The sequence below is a fragment of the Monodelphis domestica genome, chromosome 5 (genome assembly GCF_027887165.1).
Source record: "Monodelphis domestica isolate mMonDom1 chromosome 5, mMonDom1.pri, whole genome shotgun sequence".
Lineage (NCBI taxonomy): Eukaryota > Metazoa > Chordata > Mammalia > Didelphimorphia > Didelphidae > Monodelphis > Monodelphis domestica.
In genome coordinates, this window is record NC_077231.1 from 88,905,446 (window position 1) to 88,924,907 (window position 19,462).

The 19,462-nt window shown below is 40.0% G+C and overlaps 1 protein-coding gene across 1 annotated transcript in view; it reads left to right on the forward strand.

The window, feature by feature from the left end:
- UTP20 (UTP20 small subunit processome component) overlaps positions 1-19,462 on the forward strand; it is a 101,267-nt gene that overhangs the window by 19,277 nt on the left and 62,528 nt on the right. Inside the window, exons 13-20 of the mRNA XM_007503306.3 lie at positions 1,615-1,773; positions 2,140-2,228; positions 3,111-3,216; positions 6,835-6,985; positions 10,019-10,081; positions 10,602-10,760; positions 13,045-13,121; positions 18,287-18,366. Coding sequence (XP_007503368.1) covers positions 1,615-1,773; positions 2,140-2,228; positions 3,111-3,216; positions 6,835-6,985; positions 10,019-10,081; positions 10,602-10,760; positions 13,045-13,121; positions 18,287-18,366 — 884 coding nt within the window. The remainder of the gene's footprint in view (positions 1-1,614; positions 1,774-2,139; positions 2,229-3,110; positions 3,217-6,834; positions 6,986-10,018; positions 10,082-10,601; positions 10,761-13,044; positions 13,122-18,286; positions 18,367-19,462) is intronic.

Sequence of the window (19,462 nt, forward strand, 5' to 3'; positions counted from 1 at the left end):
CCAAGGAGAGAGTGAATGTGTGACAAAGAGATTGTGGGTATTGGTATTTTTGCTTTATAATGTCTTTTTTTTAAAGTTACTTTCAGCACAAAAGGATTGGTTATCCATTGTTTTTTCTCTGAGGATTTTTTCTTGATTTTTGGGATTTTCAATTTAGTCTTTAATTGGGAATTTTTAATTTGTTCCTTTTCTAGTTTTTTAGTTGCACACTCAATTCATTGATCTGCCTTTTCTCTTATTTTATTTAAGTGTTTAGAGACATAAATTTTCCCCTATGTATTGCTTTGGCTGTATCCCATGAAATTTTGATATGTTGTCTCCTCATTGTCATTCTCATTAATGAAATAATTGATTGTTTCTATAATTCGTTCTATTCCTTTTTTAGTATTGGGTTATTTAGTTTTCAGTTAATTTTTGATTTGTCTTTCCATAGACATTTACTGATTATAATTTTATTGCTTTATGATTTGAAAAAGGTATATTTATTTTCTGCTTTTATGCCCTAACACATAGTCAGTTTTTGTGTAAGAGCCTGTACTGCTGAAAAGTGGGTATATTCCTTTCTATTCCTATTCAGTTCTCTCCAGAAGTCTATTCGTTCTAACTTTTCTAAGATTTAATTCATTTCTTTACTTCTTGTTTATTTTTTGGTTTGATTTATCTAAATCTGAAAGAGGGAAGTTGGGGTCCTCCACTGATATAATTTTACTGTTTCCTCATGAAGCTCATATAATTTTTCCTTTAAAATTTTGGAGGCTGACCATTTGGTACATATATGTTTAGTATTGATATTACTTCCTTGTCTATAGTACCTTTTAGAAAGATTTAATTTCCTTCCTTATCTCTTTTAATCAAATCTATTTTTATTCCTTGTCTGAGATTATGATTGTTACTCCTTTTTTTACTTCAGATGATGCACTGTTTTTTAAGTAGGTCACTTAATTGACCTCATCTCCTCTATTCTGAAAGTGTGAAGGGGTTGGACGAGGTGGTTCTGGGGTCTTTCTCAGCCCCAAGTCTGTGCTCTGGTGATGTGTGTGTGTCTTTGTGTCTGTGTGTCTGTGTCTCCATGTCTCCCTAAAATCTTAGTGCCTAAGAAAGGCGATCAACGGATGCCTTCATATTCTGCCTCCTGGTACTTATTTTCCATTTGTAAATAGGCAGCTTTGTCTGGGCAATAACAGTGTCTGTTCTAGTGATTTTGGGGCTGAAACTCTGGGAAGGAAGACCTGGGATTCCTCCTCCTTTGTGTACATGTACCAGTAAAGGATGGTACAGTGGAAGGAAGGAATACTTGAGGGAAGGTGCTTATGGTGGTTGGGGGAGGCCCTAACTTTTCTGGGTCTCAGTTTCCTTACCCTGTTAAAAATTAGAGGGGTTGGACTAAATGGTATCTTGTTCCCTTCTGAGGTTTAGACCGTTAAGCCTTTGATCCTGTGATTGTCCTGTCAGAGTATTGACAGCGCTCAGTGTGATCTGTAAACATCATGCTTAATTCAATGAAGGGAAGCCAGGGAAGGGATGGAGGGGTGACTGACCTCATTGGCTTAGCTGTGTCCTCTCACTTTCTGTCTTAAGGGTATGTTCATTCCCTTGGTCTTTTCCCCCCTGCAGACCCCGGACGAGACAGAAGAAAACCAGAACAATTGGAGAGTCAGAACAGCTGCCAGTTCTGGGTCATATTTTGTCCCTCCTCCAGTTACCAGTGAACAGAGGCATAAGTGCTTCTCTTTCTTGTCCTTGGGCGGCCCTCATAGTGCTGCCTCATCTTCGGTAAGAGATGGACCTTTCTTTGGTGTGGCTTTAGTGAGGTGGAGGGAGACCTGGTCTAACTCTGTGGGATAAGGAGTTATCGGAAGAGGGGCTTTCCACACTGGGAAGTCCCTGCTTCAGTGGAATCACACATTTCAGTCTTTACTCCCTTATGAGTGAACCTAGATTCAATATGCTGACCTTTACTTCCTGAGGTTGGCAATCAATAAGCATTTATTAAACATTTTCTGTGTGCCAGGCACTTGTGTGTTTGTGGTAGAGGGGATGGGGTTGGGGGCAGAGTCTTTGCCCTTAAGGGTTGTCATCCAATGAACAAGCTGTTTGAAACTAATGCTCTTTCTTCTCTCCCTCCCTGATTCTGAGTAGCCCAATGGAGAAAGAGAACCTTGTGCCTCTGGTCACAAAATTCATAGACTCCTTCTTTGCAGCTGTTGATGAAGGAAGTGTTGGTAAAGGTGGGTGGCATTCTGCTTTTGCTTATACCACTCCTGTGTATCCAAAGAAAATGAGAGTTCAGAGAGCCCAGGACGAGGGATCTTACCTACTGGCCCTTCTGCTTGGGGAGGTCCTGAAGACGTGGAGTATGAGAGAGAGGGAGGGAGGGAGGGAGGGAGAGAGGGAAAGAGGGAGAGAGAATGGGAGAATATGTCTCTTAAGTCATCAGAAGACAGTTGCTATTGATCACTGGTACCATGAATTCATGGGAAAAGAAAGAATGGTTTTGCCTGAAACATTGATTTAAATCCAAAAGGGGTCTGTGCCATCTTTCTTCCTAGGAGATGAGTTTCCTAGAGTATTATTATTTTTCTAAGCCTACTCCTAACAATAATTAATAGTTACAGAGCACTTGACTATGTGATCTCATTTGCTCCCCACAGCCACCCTGGGAGGTAGGTGCTATTACAAGAGGTTCAGAGGGACACTCAAGGTTCCATAGCTAGGGAGAGTCTGCTCTGGGATTCAAATTCAAGTCTTCTAAATTCTACGCTCAGTGTTCCATCCTTCACACCAGGCTAAAAAAGAAACCCCACTTCTCTTGGAGTATACTCTTTCTTCCCCATTGCCCCCCCCCAAAAAAAAAAGAAAAAAAAAGAACCTGAGTCCTTGTGAGGTGTGTTAGATTTCTTTCTTTTCCTCCTCTTCCTTCTCTTGTTCCCTTGGCATTTGGATAGGTAATCTGATGTTATTTAAGAACACAATTATTAAGCACTTACTGTGTGTTAGACATTGTGTATTTAAATATACTTGAGTCATTTCTTTCCAGAGGTTGAAATTAGTTTCAAAGGTAAATGGGATATTGGTTTAGTAAGTTAGTTCTCCTGTTTTCTGCCCCCCAGGAGACTTCTTTATCCTGTGCCAGGCAGTAAATACTCTGCTAAGTTTAGAAGAGTCTTCCAAAATTCTCCAGTTGGTTCCTGTGGAACGAGTGAAGAAAATGTTGGAGTAAGTAAAATTGTCTTTTGAATCTTTTCCATGGCTTAACTTAAAAAACAACAACAACAAAAAACCAACCATTGATGAGGGAACAGAAATTTGTAAAGTACTGAACAAATACCATCTCATTTTATCCTTGGAAGGATCTTAAGAATTAAGTGATATTTTCCCAATTTTATGGACAAGGAAACAAGCAGACAGAACTTTCTGGATTTGAACTCAGGATTTCCCACCCCTAGATCACATTCTTTATCCACAGTTTCACTTAGTGGTTTCTGGAGAAAGGAATTGGAGTGATAGGCTTTACTGATGCCCTTAGATCTGATTCCTGTTTATCTGTAAATCCATCATGCCCCTTTGGAAAAGGGACCATTTTTAGTTTTTGTATCCAATCTCCTACTCTGCCTCTATAGTTAATGGGTATACTTTTTTATTTTAGGCATGTTAATTTTATTCAAGATATCCTTATAATATGACACATTTCAAACAACAACTTGTCCTTAAGAACAATAACAATGTGTTAGAATACAGTAAGTCAGAAAAAGTAAAAAAAAATACTTAAATTAGTATAATTGTATTTTCTTCTATAAGATCTTTCAAATGCTTTCCAGAGAGCAGCAAGACCATTAGATATCATCCAAAGGTATTTTTTTTTAAAATAATTACACTTTATTTTAACATTTTTTAGTTCTAAATTCTTTCCCTCCAGCATTTCTTCCCACCCACTGAGAAAACAAATAAAGTAATACAGTCGTGCAGAACATTTCTATATTAACCATGTTGCCAAAAAACTTTTTAAAAGCAAGATTTAAAAATAAAGTTTTAAAAAGTGCTTCAGTCTACACTTAGTTCAGTTTTTTTTTAAACCCTTACCTTCCGTCTCCAAGGCATAAGAGTGGTAAGGGCTAGGCAATGGGGGTCAAGTGACTTGCCCAGGGTCACACAGCTAGGAAGTGTCTGAGGTCAGATTTGAACCTAGGACCTCCCATCTCTAGGCCTGGCTCTCAATCCACTGAGCCACCCAGCTGCCCCCCTACATTTAGTTCATGAAGGAAGATAGCATTTTTTTGAGTCCTTTGAAATGCCATGGATCATTGTATTTCATAGAATAGCAAAAGTCTTTCATGGTTGATCATTTGAACAATACTGCTGTTGCTATATACAATGTTCTCCTGGTACTGCTTACTTAACTTTGCATGAGTTTTCCTGGGTTTTTATGAAACCGTCTTGTTTGTCTTTTCTTATAACACAATAGTATCCTGTCACAGACATATATCACAACTTTTTGATGACCATCCCCTCAATTTCCAATTTTTTGCCAGCACAAAAACAGCTGCCATCTTTTGTATAAATAGGTCCTTTTCCTTTTTCTTTGATTTCTTTGGGATACAGACTTAGTAGTATTATTGCTTAATAATATTGCTGGGTCAAATAGTATGTAGTTTTGTATCCCTTTGGGCATAGTTCCAAAATTGTTTTCCAGAATGGTTGGTCCAGCTCACAACTTCACCAACAATGTATTAGTGTATCTTTTCTTTGTGGTACACTTTATTTTTTTATTTTCATTTTTTTTCAGATTTCAGTTCAATCTTTTTTAGTCAATTTAGAACATTATTCCTTGGTTACAAGAATCATATTCTTTCCCTCTCTCCCCTCTCTCCCTTCCCGTAGCTGATGCACAATTCCACTAGGTTTAAATATGTCCTTGATCAGACCCCATTTCCACGTTGTCAATGTTTGTACTAGGAAGATCATTAAGAGTCTACATCCCCAATCATATCCCCCTCGACCCATGTAATCAGGCAGTTGTTTTTATTCGATGTTTCTACTTCCACAGTTTTTCCTCTGAATGTAGAGAGTGTTCTTCATTGTAAATCCCTCTGAGTTGTTCAGTATCACTGCATTGTCCCTAATGGAGAAGTCCATTACATTCGATTGTACCACAGTGTATCAGTCTCTGTGTACAATGTTCTCCTGGTTTTGCTCCTTTCACTTTGCATCACTTCCTGGAGGTCGTTCCAGTCTCCATGGAATTCCTCCAGTTCATTATTCCTTTGAGCACAATAGTATTCCAGCACCAACATATACCACAATTTGTTCAGCCATTCCCCAATTGAAGGGCATCCCCTCATTTTCCAATTTTTTGCCACCACAAAGCACAGCTATGAATATTATTGTACAGATCTTTTCCCTTATTATCTCTTTGGGGTCTAAACCCAACAAGGTTATGGCTGGATCAAGGGGCAGACAGTCTTTTATCACCCTTTGGGCATAGTTCCAAATTGCCCTCCAGAATGGTTGGATCAATTCACAACACCAGCAGCAATGAATTAATGTCCGAACTTTGCCATATCCCCTACAGGATTTATTACTTTCCTTTGCTGTCATATTAGCCAGTCTGGTAGGTGTGAGGTGGTACCTTAGAGTTGTTTTGATTTGCATCTCTCTGATTATAAGAGATTTAGAACACTTTTTCATGTGTTTATTATTCATATTAATTAATAATAATTAATAGTCATATTAATAGTTTTTATTTCTTCATCTGAAAATAGCCTATTCATGTCCCTTGCCCATTTATCAATTGGAGAATGGCTTGATTTTTTTGTACAATTGATTTAGTCTTTGTAAATCTGAATAATTAGACCTTTGTCAGAGGTTTTTATTATGAAGATTGTTTCCCAATTTGTTACTTTCCTTCTAAGTTTGGTTACATTGGTTTTGTTTGTACAAACCCTTCTTAGTTTGATTTAATCAAAATTATTGATTTTACATTTTGTGATTTTTTTTCCTAACTCTTCCTTGGTCTTGAAATCTTTCCTTTCCCAAAGGTCTGACATGTATACTATTCTGTGTTCACCTAATTTACTTATAGTTTCCTTCTTTATGTTCAAGTCATTCACCCATTCTGAGTTTATCTTGGTGTAGGGTGTGAGAAGTTGATCCAAACCTAATCTCCCCCATATTGTCTTCCACTTTTACCCGCAGTTTTTATCAAATAATGGATTTTGGTTCCAAAAGCTGAGATCTTTGGGCTTATCATAGACTGTCTTGCTGAGGTCACTTACCCTAAGTCTATTCCACTGATCTCCTTTCTCTGTCTTAGCCAATAACAAATTGTTTTCATGACCATTGCTTTATAGTATAGTTTGAGATCTGGGACTATAAGGTCACTTTTCCTTCGCATTTTTTTACATTATTTCCCTGGATGTGGTACGCTTTAAATGAAGCTGTATAACTTGGTGGAAATAGTGTTGAGCAGGGATGGAAAAAGAGGTGAGGCCTAGGGTTTGTCATTAGCTAACTGTGACTTGGGGAAAGTGACTTCTCTAAGTTTCAATTGCTTTATTTCTTATGAGTGGAACAGAAGCTCCTTGAAGGTAGGGATATTAATAAATAAATCATAAATGCCTGTTGATTTGAATAGTATAATAATAAGGCAGTTAGACTAGGTGACTTTGAAGGGTTCACCTGGCTCATAGTTACAGGGATTCTTTGGATTTATGTGTCAAAGAGAAGCCTTTAACTGACAACTAAATTTTATTTTCTGTTCCTGCTGTGGGGTGCTCCCACAGGGACAATGTCATGTTTGATGGGAGAAGGTGTTAAATAATCAATAATTCGTTTCAGGATGTTCCCAGTGGAGCCTTCCATCTTGCTGCTGGCCGATCTCTATTATCAGCGATTATCTTTGTCTGGTTGTAAAGAGCCTCTCTCTGAAGAGACTTTAATGACCTTATTTGTCAGTCTGCAAGCAAATATCTCAACCGGTGTATCCAAGGTAATTTTACATTGCTTTGTTTTTTCAGTCCAGATTTTTCGGACTTTGTTTATAAAGTGCCCTATAGTCACTTCAGTTTGTAGTAGCCTCTCCTGCAGAAGTCCACCTTCCAAGTTATTCTGTCAGTGACTTGTGTGACTACTACTTTGTCCTGATTGTAAAGCCTTGACCAGGGGGATGGGCCTCATGGAAGGACAATTACTATACAGATTGAGATTCATACCGCACAGAAACCGTCAGCCACAAGAGCAAGTCATTTTTCTCCTTTAGACTTGGAAAACCCTAAAATACCCAAAGTGCCAGTCTTCTTGACATAATGATGATTATAAAGCACTCATTATGGACCAGGTGCAGCCTCTACAAAGATGAAATCAGAACAGAATAAAGGTAATAGTAAAGTGCCATCTTGAGGGCTAAATAACTCATAGTGCAGAGTCCTGCAAGCCAGCAGCAGAGAAGACAAGAAACAGCAAGGAGCTTTTAGTTTTTCCTAGTCCATAGTCAAAAAAAGGAAGGAAAAATGAGCAAATAGCCCCCAAAAAACACTTAACCCTAGAAAATTTCTCTGGCAACAAAGAGCAAAACAGTCAATAGAGATCTAAGCAACCACATGCAAAATTTCAAAGAAAAATGGAAATTGGTCTCAAGTGCTGGAAGAGCTCAAAAAAGAATTCAAAAATAAAATAAGACAGGTCAGAGAAAAATGTGGGGAAAAAATGAATGTAATGCAAAAAAGAAAATAACAGCTTAAGAAAAATTGGTCAACTGGAAAAAGAGGCACAGAAATCCAATGAAGAAAGGAGTCTTAAAAAACAGAATTGACCTACTGGAAAAAAAGGAAAAAAGCCAATGAAGAAAAGTGTGTCATGAAAAGTAGAATGGACCAAATGGAAAAGGAGGATCAAAAGATCATGGAAAGAATTCATTCTTTAAAAATTAGAATTGAACAAATAGAAGCTAATGACTTCATGACACATGAAGAAACAAATCAAATCAAAATAATGAAAAAAAATAGAAGATAATCTGAAATATTATTGAAAAAAAACAACTGACCTGGAAAATAGATCCAGGAGAGACAATTTAAGAATTAGACTACTTGAAAGTCATTATCAAAAAAACCCCCATGACATCCCATATTACAAGAAATTAACCAAGAAAATTGCCTTGATATTCTTGAACAAGAGGGTAAAATAGAAATTGAAAGAATCCTCCTGCAATAAATCCCCAAATGACTACTCCCAGGAATGTGGTATGGTTAAGTTCAAGAGCTTCCAGGCCAAGGACAAAATATTGCAAGAAGCCAGAAAGAAACAGTTCAAATGTCATGGATTCCAAGTTAAGATTACACGGGATCTGGCAGCTTTCATGCTGAAGGACTATAAGGCTTGGAATGTGATATTCTGGAAGGCAAGGGAACTTGGTTTACAACCAAGAATCACCTACCCTTCGAAACCAACTATATTCTTTCAGGGGAAATATAATAGATGATGTCCAAATACAAAGTTCAAGAGAAGCATAAAAAAGTAAATAAGAGAAAAAATGTAAAGGCTTCAATAGGGTCAAATTATTTATATTCTTGTATGGAAAGATATCATCTGTAACTTAAAAATTGTTATTATTATCATAGTGCTTAGAAGTATACATAGAGAACATGGTAGTAAGCTGTTTAGGAACTGTCTTTGTCTGGCCAGGTCCCCCAGGGGTTGGCAAGTAACATGCTTTCCTGGGCTGAGCTGGGGAGTCCTTGATTTTCAATATCTTCCCCTAGATTCCTCAGATACTGCTAGGAGCTAGGCTGGAAACCCCTCCTGTCCCTTCAGAAAGGTATGTTTCTCCTGCTAGGACCTAGAGGAAAGAGAGGAGGCAAGTCTCATGTAGCTGTCCCTCTGGAGGCGCATCTCCTCTGAAATTCCAGAGCCCTCCTCTGTTCTTTTCTAAGGTCTCTTGGCAAAGTCTAAGAAAACACTCATTTTGGCCATTTCAGTTTTATTTCATCAGCTCATGTTTCCTTTAAATGTTCTTCATCACTGAATCTTAGAGATAGCTCTGGAGTAGAGTGGAGAGAATGCTGGACTGGAAGTCAAGACTGTTTTCTTCCTACCTCAGGCACTGGGGTAGTTGGTGTCATGGGCAGGTCACTTCACTTCTGCCCATCTCAGTGTCTCCCTCTGTTAGAATGGGGGTGGTAACAACAGCACCTGCCTTAAATAGAGGATGTGGAATGCAGCTTGCAAATTCTGCTCCGTAGGTACTGGCGATGAAGAAACTGAACAGAGATGGTGTTTGTCTTACTTTCACAGTGTTGAGGAGGCTGCACTTTGCATCCTGGCTCTATCCTGGGCCATCCAAGCATCAGAAGCAGGGCATTGGGGAAATGGCTGGTCAGCTAGAGCTCAACCTAGGGGAGAGCCTCTTCTCAGTTTGGGCTGCTCCTTCTGTGCCGTGGGGGTGGACAGGGCACTCAGTGGCCTCTGATCTGGGCTTCTGGGATCCTTAGCCTTGGCAGAATGAGAGTCCTTCAGACAGGTCAGATGAGCTCATTAGCTCAGTGGTAGGGGGAGTTTTTCTTGGGGCTAGACTGGATTAGAGGGTCCCTGAGGTTTCATGAGTTTATCTGCTTGACCCTGGGTCAGTCACCTAGTCAGTTTGAGCCTCAGTGCTTTATCCATAGAATGGATATAATCACATGGCCTTCCCTCTCACAGACTTGTGGTGAGGAAAGTACTTGGCCAACATGAAGTGCCGTACCAGCATGAGCCCTGTGGCCAAGGGAGATGGGCTGGGGCCTTGGGGTCATTGAAGCTCATGGCCGTCTTGGCACAAGGGTTCCTTTCTTTGGTGCTGAATGTAGTGATAAAGTAACTGCCCTCAAGTGTCCCTCAGTGCCACCTCTGCCAGAAACAAGTAATATAGGCCCTGCTCCCAGGATCTTCTGTCTCTTTGCTCTAAACTGCTCGAATTGAGAGCTCGATGATGGTGCCAACCTGAGGTGGTTTTATTTTATTTTTTTTTCTTTTTCTCTCTTTTCATCAGATTCGACTTTTGACCCTAAGAATCCTAAACCACTTTGAAATGCAGCTTCCTGCAACAATGGAGGTACCGTAACGTATTCAGTGGCTCACTGAATATGATATTCACTGAATATAAAGGGCTATTAGTGCCCTTTCTTGCTCAGGAGAGGGTTGGGTTACACACACACACACACACACACACACACACACACACACACACACACACACACGCACGCATGCACGCACATGCACCAAAGTGACATTAGACTTAGAGTCAGGTCCTAGATTCAAATCCTACCTGTTCAGATGACTGTTTGTCCTTGACAAGTTACCTGACTTGTTTGGGACTGAGTTTCCTTCTCTGAGATGAAGGAGTGGGCCAGCTCTAAATCCTGTAGTACTAATAGAAATAATGAGGGTGACCCTTTTTTCCTTCCTTTTGTTTATTTAAATTAAAATCCTTCTGTTTGAAATATGGAATGCCTTGGGAGAGTACATCAATATGACTTTTTTAAAAGTTAATTTTTAATAGTGCTCTTTTATTCTTAGGTCACAGCTTTCTTATCCTGCTTTTTCACCTTTGACATGAATTTGTTTTTGCTTAGGATGATGGGCTAGGGGAACACCAGTCTATTTTTGCCACATTGCTACAAGCCGAACTTGTTCCAGCAACTGTGAATGATTATAGGGAGAAACTTCTGCATTTGAGAAAGCTAAGACACGACCTGGTTCAGGCATCCATCCCTAAAGGACCTTTACACGAGGTAACAGCAGTGTCTCTGAGGTCTGATGGCCTTCCTGTGGTAGACTTGTCAGCCTGGGGGTTGCAGGCTGGACACATAAGCTCTAACTTGCCCCTGTGGGCCTGAAGCATTTGCAAGAACTCTTGAGTCCTTGGTATTTGATCTGCTCCCCAAACCTTCCCCCCTCCCCTGCCTCTGTTCCTCACCCCCTTCCAACAGCTTGGCCGGGGGGTGTGGGCTGCACTGCTCCTCCCCTGAGAGTGCTTCCCTAGGCACGAGGGAACCTGTGCCCATGGATCACCAGCCCTGGCCATCTGCCATCTGAGGACCAGCCCATGTAGCCTGGCTGTGGGGGCAGAATCAGGGCTACAGAAATTGCTCAGTCTCTCAGGGCTGTAGCTGCCCTGAGACAATCACTCAGACTCTTTGGAAAGATGGGGTGTTTCTGAAAGTCCCGCTTCTATTCATCAGCTCTTCTCTGGAACCTAGTGCTAACTTGACAGAAGCAAGCATCTGCAGTCCCTTGCCTCTGCCAAGAATCAGAGTGTTTACATGATTATTGTAACCGGGTTTGTCATCTTGCTGGCTCTTACCTACTTCACTTTGTATCAGTTTATACGAATCTTCCCATGCTTTTTTGTCCTCACGTTTATGGTTTCTTAGGGCTCAGGATGTGACAGAATGTGGGCTTCAGTTTAAGGCTCTTGAAACACATGTGGTCTACAAATTAATCTCCATTATACACTTGTGGTTTTGTGGCATGTGATTTCCACTCATCCTGCACAGTGTTCAGGATACTACCTTTACCAAAGTCGGATGAGCCTGATGTTGTTCTACCACTTCAGGAAGACTAAGAAATGGAAGTCAAGAAAGTGCAGGTTAATGTTCCTGGCACCTCCCATTGGAGTCAAGCACTCAATGAGATCTTGAGGAGAGCAGGGCATAAAGCCTCTGTAGAACAAGAGACTGAATCTTAAAACCGGTTCTCTTTCCCCCTCCTGACTCTGAGCTCTATAGTGTGCCACCTTTTTTTGTCATGGAAATATTGAGCTATCCCAAGATATTAGAGGTAGCCACAGGACAGCTAATACCAGACAAGTGTGTGACCCTCACAACTATGGTTCTAGACTTTGGGAAGTTGGTATTGCTTAAGCTTTCCTTGGTGAACTTCTCAACATGTTTTAAACATTTATTTTAAAGAAATAAACCTGTCCATAACTGCCCCCCCCCCCCCCCTTTTTTAAATCCTTACCTTCCATCTTAGAATCAATACGACAATGTATTGGTTCCAAGGCAGAAGAATGGTAAGGGCTAGGCAATGGGGTTCAAGTGACTTGCTCAGGGTCACACAGCTAGGAAGTGTCTGAGGCCAGATTTGAACCTAGGATCTCCCATCTCTAGGCTCTCCATCCACTGAGCTACCCAGCTGCCCCCGTCCTTATTTTTTGATTTCTGTACACAATGGGGTTATGTGGATTTTAAATGTAGATTTTTTTTGAGAGTATGTGCATATTATGTTTTGTAATAATGTGTGTATAACATGTATGTGCGCATTAGATAATATGTAAGCTCTAATATTTTTCTAGTTTAATAAAACTAATGTGTATGCCTGGGGAAAAAAATACCTCCTGTCTGCCAGACACTAATGAGGTACAAGGGCCAAGAGGGCAACAGTCCCTATTCTCAGGGAACTACCTTCCTGAAATGCTAGTTCATTCAACTTCAAAGGATAGGTTTTTGCTTCTCAGTGCACTATTGAAGGAGATTTAAAACCAGGTCAGATGTGAGAATGCAGGTAATGTAAACACCAAGAGACCTCGGTTTGAGGCACTTGAGGTCAGTCATTCATCCCCTCCTGTTCAGCTTATTTTAAAAGTGATTCACACCCCATGGGAACAAGTCAGAGGTTTATGGTTGTGCTGCCTCTTCGTGGCAACTGTTATTTTTACTTGGGCTTCCATAGTCACTTCTTGGGGAGCCAGAAAACTGACTTCCTAGTTAGGGAAAGCTCTCAGATCCAGCTTGTGTTGGCTGCGTTTTTCCAGGCTCTTCAGTTCCCATACCTCACTCCTTGCTGATCACTGGGAATTTAGACTTTTACCTGGAAGAGTGAATCTGCTTATGTAGCATAGTACTACAATCTTTACATGCAAATATGAACCCTGGTTCAGCAATATAAAAACTTGACATCCAAGAGAAAGAAAAATATGGCAATTTAAACATTTAATGCTCATATTTTTATTGTCTGGATTTGTTCTATGTCCATTTCAGCAATTCACTTCAATCTTCCTTCTGTTCTTTCCAGGTCCCACTTCGTTATTTACTGAGCATGCTGTATATTAATTTCAGTGCTCTCTGGGATCCTGTCATTGAGCTCATAGCGTAAGTGTGGGAAACATAAGGGTGGAATGATGATTGTGAAATGGCTGTGAGAGGTGGGGCTTGGAGGGCGGGGGATCGGAGCAAGAATAATTCTATTCCTTGGCAATGTGATGTGAATGCTAAAGTGATGAGAATGGGGGATAACTAGCTGGCACAGTGATAGAGCACAAGGCCCGAAGTTGGGAGGACTTGGATTCAAATCTGGCCTCAGATGCTTCTTAGCTATGTGACTAAGCAAGCCATTTAATCCCAATTCCCTAGCCCTTACTCTTCTGTCTTAAGATTGTTACTAAGACACAAATAAGAGTGTTAATAAAAAATTAAGGAATGAGAACAAGATGGGATGAGCCTTTGCACAGGAAAAGGCAACCCCATCTAGAAATTTGATGATGCCCATCTTCGTGTCATAGTAGGAAGGACTCTCTACTTGGTCAGAAGCCTTGAGTTCAACCTGCCCCCATAACAGTACTATTCACTAACTCTGTGGCCTGGGAGGAGAAGATACAGAATCACTGAATCTTCATTTTTCCTCATCTTGGGATTCTTCCTTGCCAATCTTCCTCACTTGATTCACTCTCACTTAGTGCCTGACACAGAGTCGGGGGACCAAATAAATCCTCATGTGGTTTAACTGGGTGGTTGTGAAGATCTAGGGAAAGAAGGTATTTGATGCACTTTGTGTACTATAGAGTGCCAGGATAATAAGGGAGTATTTAGAGAGAAAGCTCTTTGCAAATATTTTATTGTCCCAATAGTCCTGGGAGGTGTGGGAGCTGTTGTTATCCACATTTTACAGATGAGGAAACTGGCTTAGAAGGGTTAAGTGAAGTACTTGCCCTAGATCACACAGGTAGTCCGTGTCTGAGGCAGAATTGAGCTCATCTCTCTTCCTCACTCCATACTCAGCCCTTTGCCTACTAGATTTAGAGCCACAGAGGACTGTAGGGGCCCTCTAGTCCAACTCTGATTTGTTTAGAGAAAATGTCCCAGAGATGCCAAGATACCAAAGTTAAGAGTTCTCACTCAGGGGTCTCAGACCCAATCCTGTTGCTGACATTGTATAGCCTTACTGCTTATAGAAAAATCCTTTTTATTTCCTAAGGAACTTCCTTTCAAAAGTAGTACTTGACATGCCAAGAGAATTTTAGCTTCATTTAAACTTCATTTAAAAAGCATCTCTTTAAATGTGAAAGCATGTGTGTAGAAATCAACCTTTTGGCAAGTTTGCCTTTTTTTTTGAAAGAAGTGCTATTTTGTGGTGCCTTACCAGGGAGTCTGAAGACGTAGCTGTGAGTCCTTACTCTTCTTAGTTTAGTGACTTTGGATATTTCAGCTAATCTCTCTGGATTTCAGTTTCCTTATCTATAAAATGGGGACAATAGTCAAGGAAGCAAAAGTTAATATTAAGCCCCTACAGTCTGCCATGTATTGTTCTGGGAACTGGAGATGAAGGAGAAGGGATTCAGCATTTATGTGCCAGGTACTGTGCTAAGCATGTTACAAATATTTTCTCAATTGATCTTCACAATAACCTTGGGAGGGAGGTACCCTTATTATCCCCATTTTGCATTTGAGGAAACTGAGGCAGACAATGACTTGCTTAAGGTCCATAGTTAGTACATGTTAAGACAATATTGTAACTTGGATCTTTTTGACTCCTTGTTTAGCACTTTATTTGCATACAGAATGAAGCAGTTCCTGTTCTCAGAGAGCTCATGTTCTAATGGAAGAGAGAACATGTACATATGTGAGCACTTATCAGACATGTAGATTGGCATTCACAAAGCAACACAAAGGCATCTTGCCTGGGGGATGGGATTGTGGGACCATCAGCTGGAGTTAAGGAGTTTGAGCCTTAGAAAGAGGGATGGTCATTTGTCATTCTGCTCCTAAGACTCTGTGGGGTGTGTGGAGGTGATTGACCCCACATTTCCAAATTGTTGGGTCTTAAGCTCTGACAGGACCTCTGCTGGCAAAGTTTGGGACAGGTTATCAGCCTTGTTTGGGTCCTGGATCCCTTGGACTTGTCATTATGCTGAGCCTGTGGACCCCTTCTCATAATTTATAAATGCAAAAAATAAAATGCATAGATTCACAAAGGAAACGAATTCCATTGAAATACTGACCATAAACAAAAACAAGTTGACAGACCTCAAGTTTATTGTATGATGAACCAGCTGCCAGACAGTGTCTTCTATCTGAGAACCAGCCTCAGTAAATTTAGAGATGCTTGTCTTCCCCCAAGCTTAAACCACAAGCCTAGCATAGCCTCTGGCACAAAAGGGGCCCTTATTTAGTGCTAAGCAATTAGTCACATATTTGGTGTGTGTGAGTGTATGTATGAAGGGTGTAATCATGTTTTGGAAATATTTTTGAGTGATTTGCATTTTTGCCTCCCAGGACTGTTGGGATGATAAAATATTTGCAAAGGGCTTTCTATATAAATGCTCCCTTATCCTGACACTCCATAGTATACAAAGTGCATCAAATACCTTCTTTCCCTTGATCTCCACGACCACCCAGTTAATGATGCAAATCACAGAACTTAAAAAATTATTGGAACCATTGCCTCTGACTTGAGGTAAATAGAAAAAAGGAACCTCAACTCAGTATGAAGCTACTTGGGCTCCTTCCCCCCCCCGCCCCCCCCCGAGCATAAAGCACCTTTGTAAAACATGTTTTTTCTTTTTCTGAGTTTGAATTTTGCCTGAGACTCTGACTGAATCATCCTGGGCAAATTAGCCTCAATTTTTTATGTGAAATAAGGACAGTGATAGCACTTCTTTTAATAGGACCATTATGATGATCATATGAGAGAACCATAACTGTAACAGCATATAAATATTAGCTCTTATTGTTTTTTTTTCTATCACATTGATTTCTGTGTATCTCTTTCCCTTCCATTCCCAGTAAGTGTTATTCTGTAAAGAAAGAAAAAACAATTCAGGGAAAAAAGAGCATCTGAGAGTAGTTTGGGCAAGAATCCACACTCCCAGTCCTTTCATCCTTACAGTAAAGGAAAGGTGGTTCATTTTGTTGTCAGTAACTTCAATGTTTTGTTCTCAGAAATTACCTTCTTGTGCATTTACTTTTGGTGGTTTTTGGTTTTTTTTATATCTACCACTTAAGTAGATTTTTATTTCCTCATGGATTTGTTGAGATTACCAGATTTTGCATTTAAGTCTTCCACAGAACTGGTAACTTTCAACTTGGCAGAATATATTTCTCTATCTTAACTTTGCACATTTGAGTTAAATTACCTTTAATTATTTCCTAAATGAATGACTTAGAAAAGTATGAAGATTCTGAAGCAACTGATAGTACTCCTGGTTATGTGATCTCTCACATATGGTGAGCCAGCTCACAATGCTAAGCATTCTTTTAAATTATCTGGCTTTTGGCCTGTTTAAGTTTAGACTGTTAATGGAAAGTGGCTTCTCTTAGGAACAGAGAGTGTTTACATCATTCATGTAATGGCCAGGTCTGATGAAGGGTAGTCCTTTGCTACTTGGGTCCAACATTGGACCAAAAGGACACAATTATTATCTGTACAACAGAAAGCATGAGCCTTGGAAGGCTGGTGGGAACAAAGAAGGGGATAATGCATCTGCACATAGCTTCCCTGTGGTGGTTGTGCTGTTGGTCTAGAGCAGGGGTCCCCAAACTTTTTACACAGGGGGCCAGTTCACTGTCCCTCAGACTGTTGGAGGGCCAGACTTTTTTATAGTTTATGTTTTTTTTGTAACAAAACAAAACTATGACAAAACAAAACGCTGTCTGGGATAGCGGAGGCTGCAGCGCTGGCTGCGATGGGCCTGTCACACCTTGCACAGGCCCATCACTGCCACCACTTTACCAGGCAGCAGTATACACAGTGCGGAATCCCCTCCCCCAGATCACCGCTCACCATGTGATGCCTTCCATTGTACAGTCACATTATACTTTGCACGGTGTCTCTTTCTTGTTCAGTTACTCTCAGAACAAGGTGCCATGCAAAGGATTATGTCACCAGAAGTAGTACTGTTCATGAGTGACGCCGCACTTTGAGGCATCGCCACATACAGTACTTCTCTCGTTGTTTGCCTTCTGGAAATGCGGTGGGGGCCAGATAAATGGTCTCAGGTGGCCGCAGTTTGGGGACCCTTGGTCTGGAGCCCAACACATTGCTCTGCCCAGGTCATGGCCATGACCTTTGGTTCCTTCACCCATTCAGATCTCGGGGGCAATAGAAATACCTTTTTTTTTTTGAAAATTTTATTTAGTCAATTTAGAACATTATTCCTTGGTTACAAGAATCATATTCTTTCCCTCCCTCCCCTTCCCCACCCTTCCCGTAGCCCATGTGCAATTCCACTGGGTATTACATGTGTCCCTGATCAGAACCCATTTCCATGTTGTTGATGCTTACACTAGGATATTCATTTAGAGTCTACATCCCCAGTCATATCCCCTCTCGACCCATGTAATCAAGCAGTTGTTTTTCTTCTGTGTTTCTGCACTCATAGTTTTTCCTCTGAATGTGGATAGTGTTCTTTCTTGTAAATTCTCCCGAGTTGTTCAGGATCACTGCATTGCCACTAATGGAGAAGTCCATTACATTGGCAATACCTTTTTAAGAAAAAAAAAACAAAACTAAACATCCTATCTTGGCATTGGGAGCAGGTGATTTAGGCTATTTGCTTCAATTACAGACCAGGAAACTGATATTTTTTTCCATCCTATAGCTTGATTATATTTGAATGTATAGGGGGAAACCTTGTCATGGTTAAAACTGTTAGGATTGTTTTGTTTTGTTTTTTAAAACCCTTACCTTCCATTTTAGAATCAATACTAAGTATCAGTACTAAGGCAGAAGAAAGACAAAGGATAGGTAGTTGGGTTAAATGACTTGGGGACACATAGGAAGTATCTGAGGCCAAATTTGAACCCAGAACCATCTGTCTCCAGGCCTGACTCTATCCCCTGAGCTTCTTAGTTGTTTCTAGGTTATTATTCCAAGAAATACCTAACTCTTTTTCTCCTGAATGCAGAGTGGCTTTCCTCTCCATATTATCTGCCAAACCTTACTCCATCTTGTAATACTAGAAGTCCATTTTTTTGCAATGGGTTCCTTGAACTCTTGTATTCAACCCTACCAACCCAAACCTTATTTTTCTATTTCTTAGTTCTCATGCCAATGAAATGGATAACAAAGAGTTCTGGAAAGTCTACTATGAACATTTAGAGAGAGCTGCTACACGTGCTGGTAGGTAACATTATTTTGGATTATTTAAAGGTTTTAATGGTGTGGAGTTTTTATATATTTAGTGTACATGTTCATTTACACCTGAATTTTAAGTACGATTTCATATTTTCTTTGGTCATTTTTGTTTACTTTTTATGAAATGGTTTCTTTTGATATCTTAGAAATTATTTTATAATCACAGAATACCCATGTAGGATCTTAGGATCATAGATTTAAAGCTGAAAGAGACTTCTGGGTTACCTAACTCAGCATTCTCCCTTTATAAATGACTTATAATGGCTTAAAAAGAGGCCACTCTGAAAGAACTATGGTAGTAGAAATGCAAGAACAAAAACAACTTATGACTTTTCATTTGTTTATATGGATATATGATTTGGGGTGGAATTGCTTATCAGCTCTGGGTGGGGGAAGGGAATAGGAGTGGGAAAGATAATGAATCATGTAAACATGGAAAATATTTTTAAAAATAAAATTCAAATTAAAAAAGGCAGAAAAAAAGAGAGGCCTCTCTAATGAACTATAGAGGTAATAAGTATTAGCCTGGATTCAAACTCCTATCCTCAGTTTCCAATGCATGCAAGACTCTTTTCACTCTGCTTTCCACTGGAGTCTGCTTTCACATGGCTAGTTCCTGTGCTACTAAAAACATTCAGGATTGTGTTTTCCTAAGTTTTATTGGTGCCTTTTCCTGTATTACATCTTTCCCAAACTAGAAACCTTTTTTGTAACCAAGAAAATCCTGAAGAAAAACAAACCCAAACAAATTGCTGTGCCTTTCAGTGTTTGCAATAGGCAGGCATGTTCTTCTTTCTTCTCCATTCTAGCGAAGATTGTTTCATTATCCTTTCTTTGGAGTAGGTATTGGTTACAACTCAGTTCAGCTTCCTTATTGTGTGTAGGCTCCCACCTTCCCCCATTTATATTATGTAGTGATTGTGTTTTTGTTCTTCTGAATTTTTGTATTCTGTCACCTAATTAAAATAAATATCCATTGTCTTTCTAAATTCTCTCATTCTTAATTGTTTCTTAACTGAGCCACAATATTGAATTATACTGATATATCACACCACAAAAATGCCAGGCTGAGGAGTTTGAA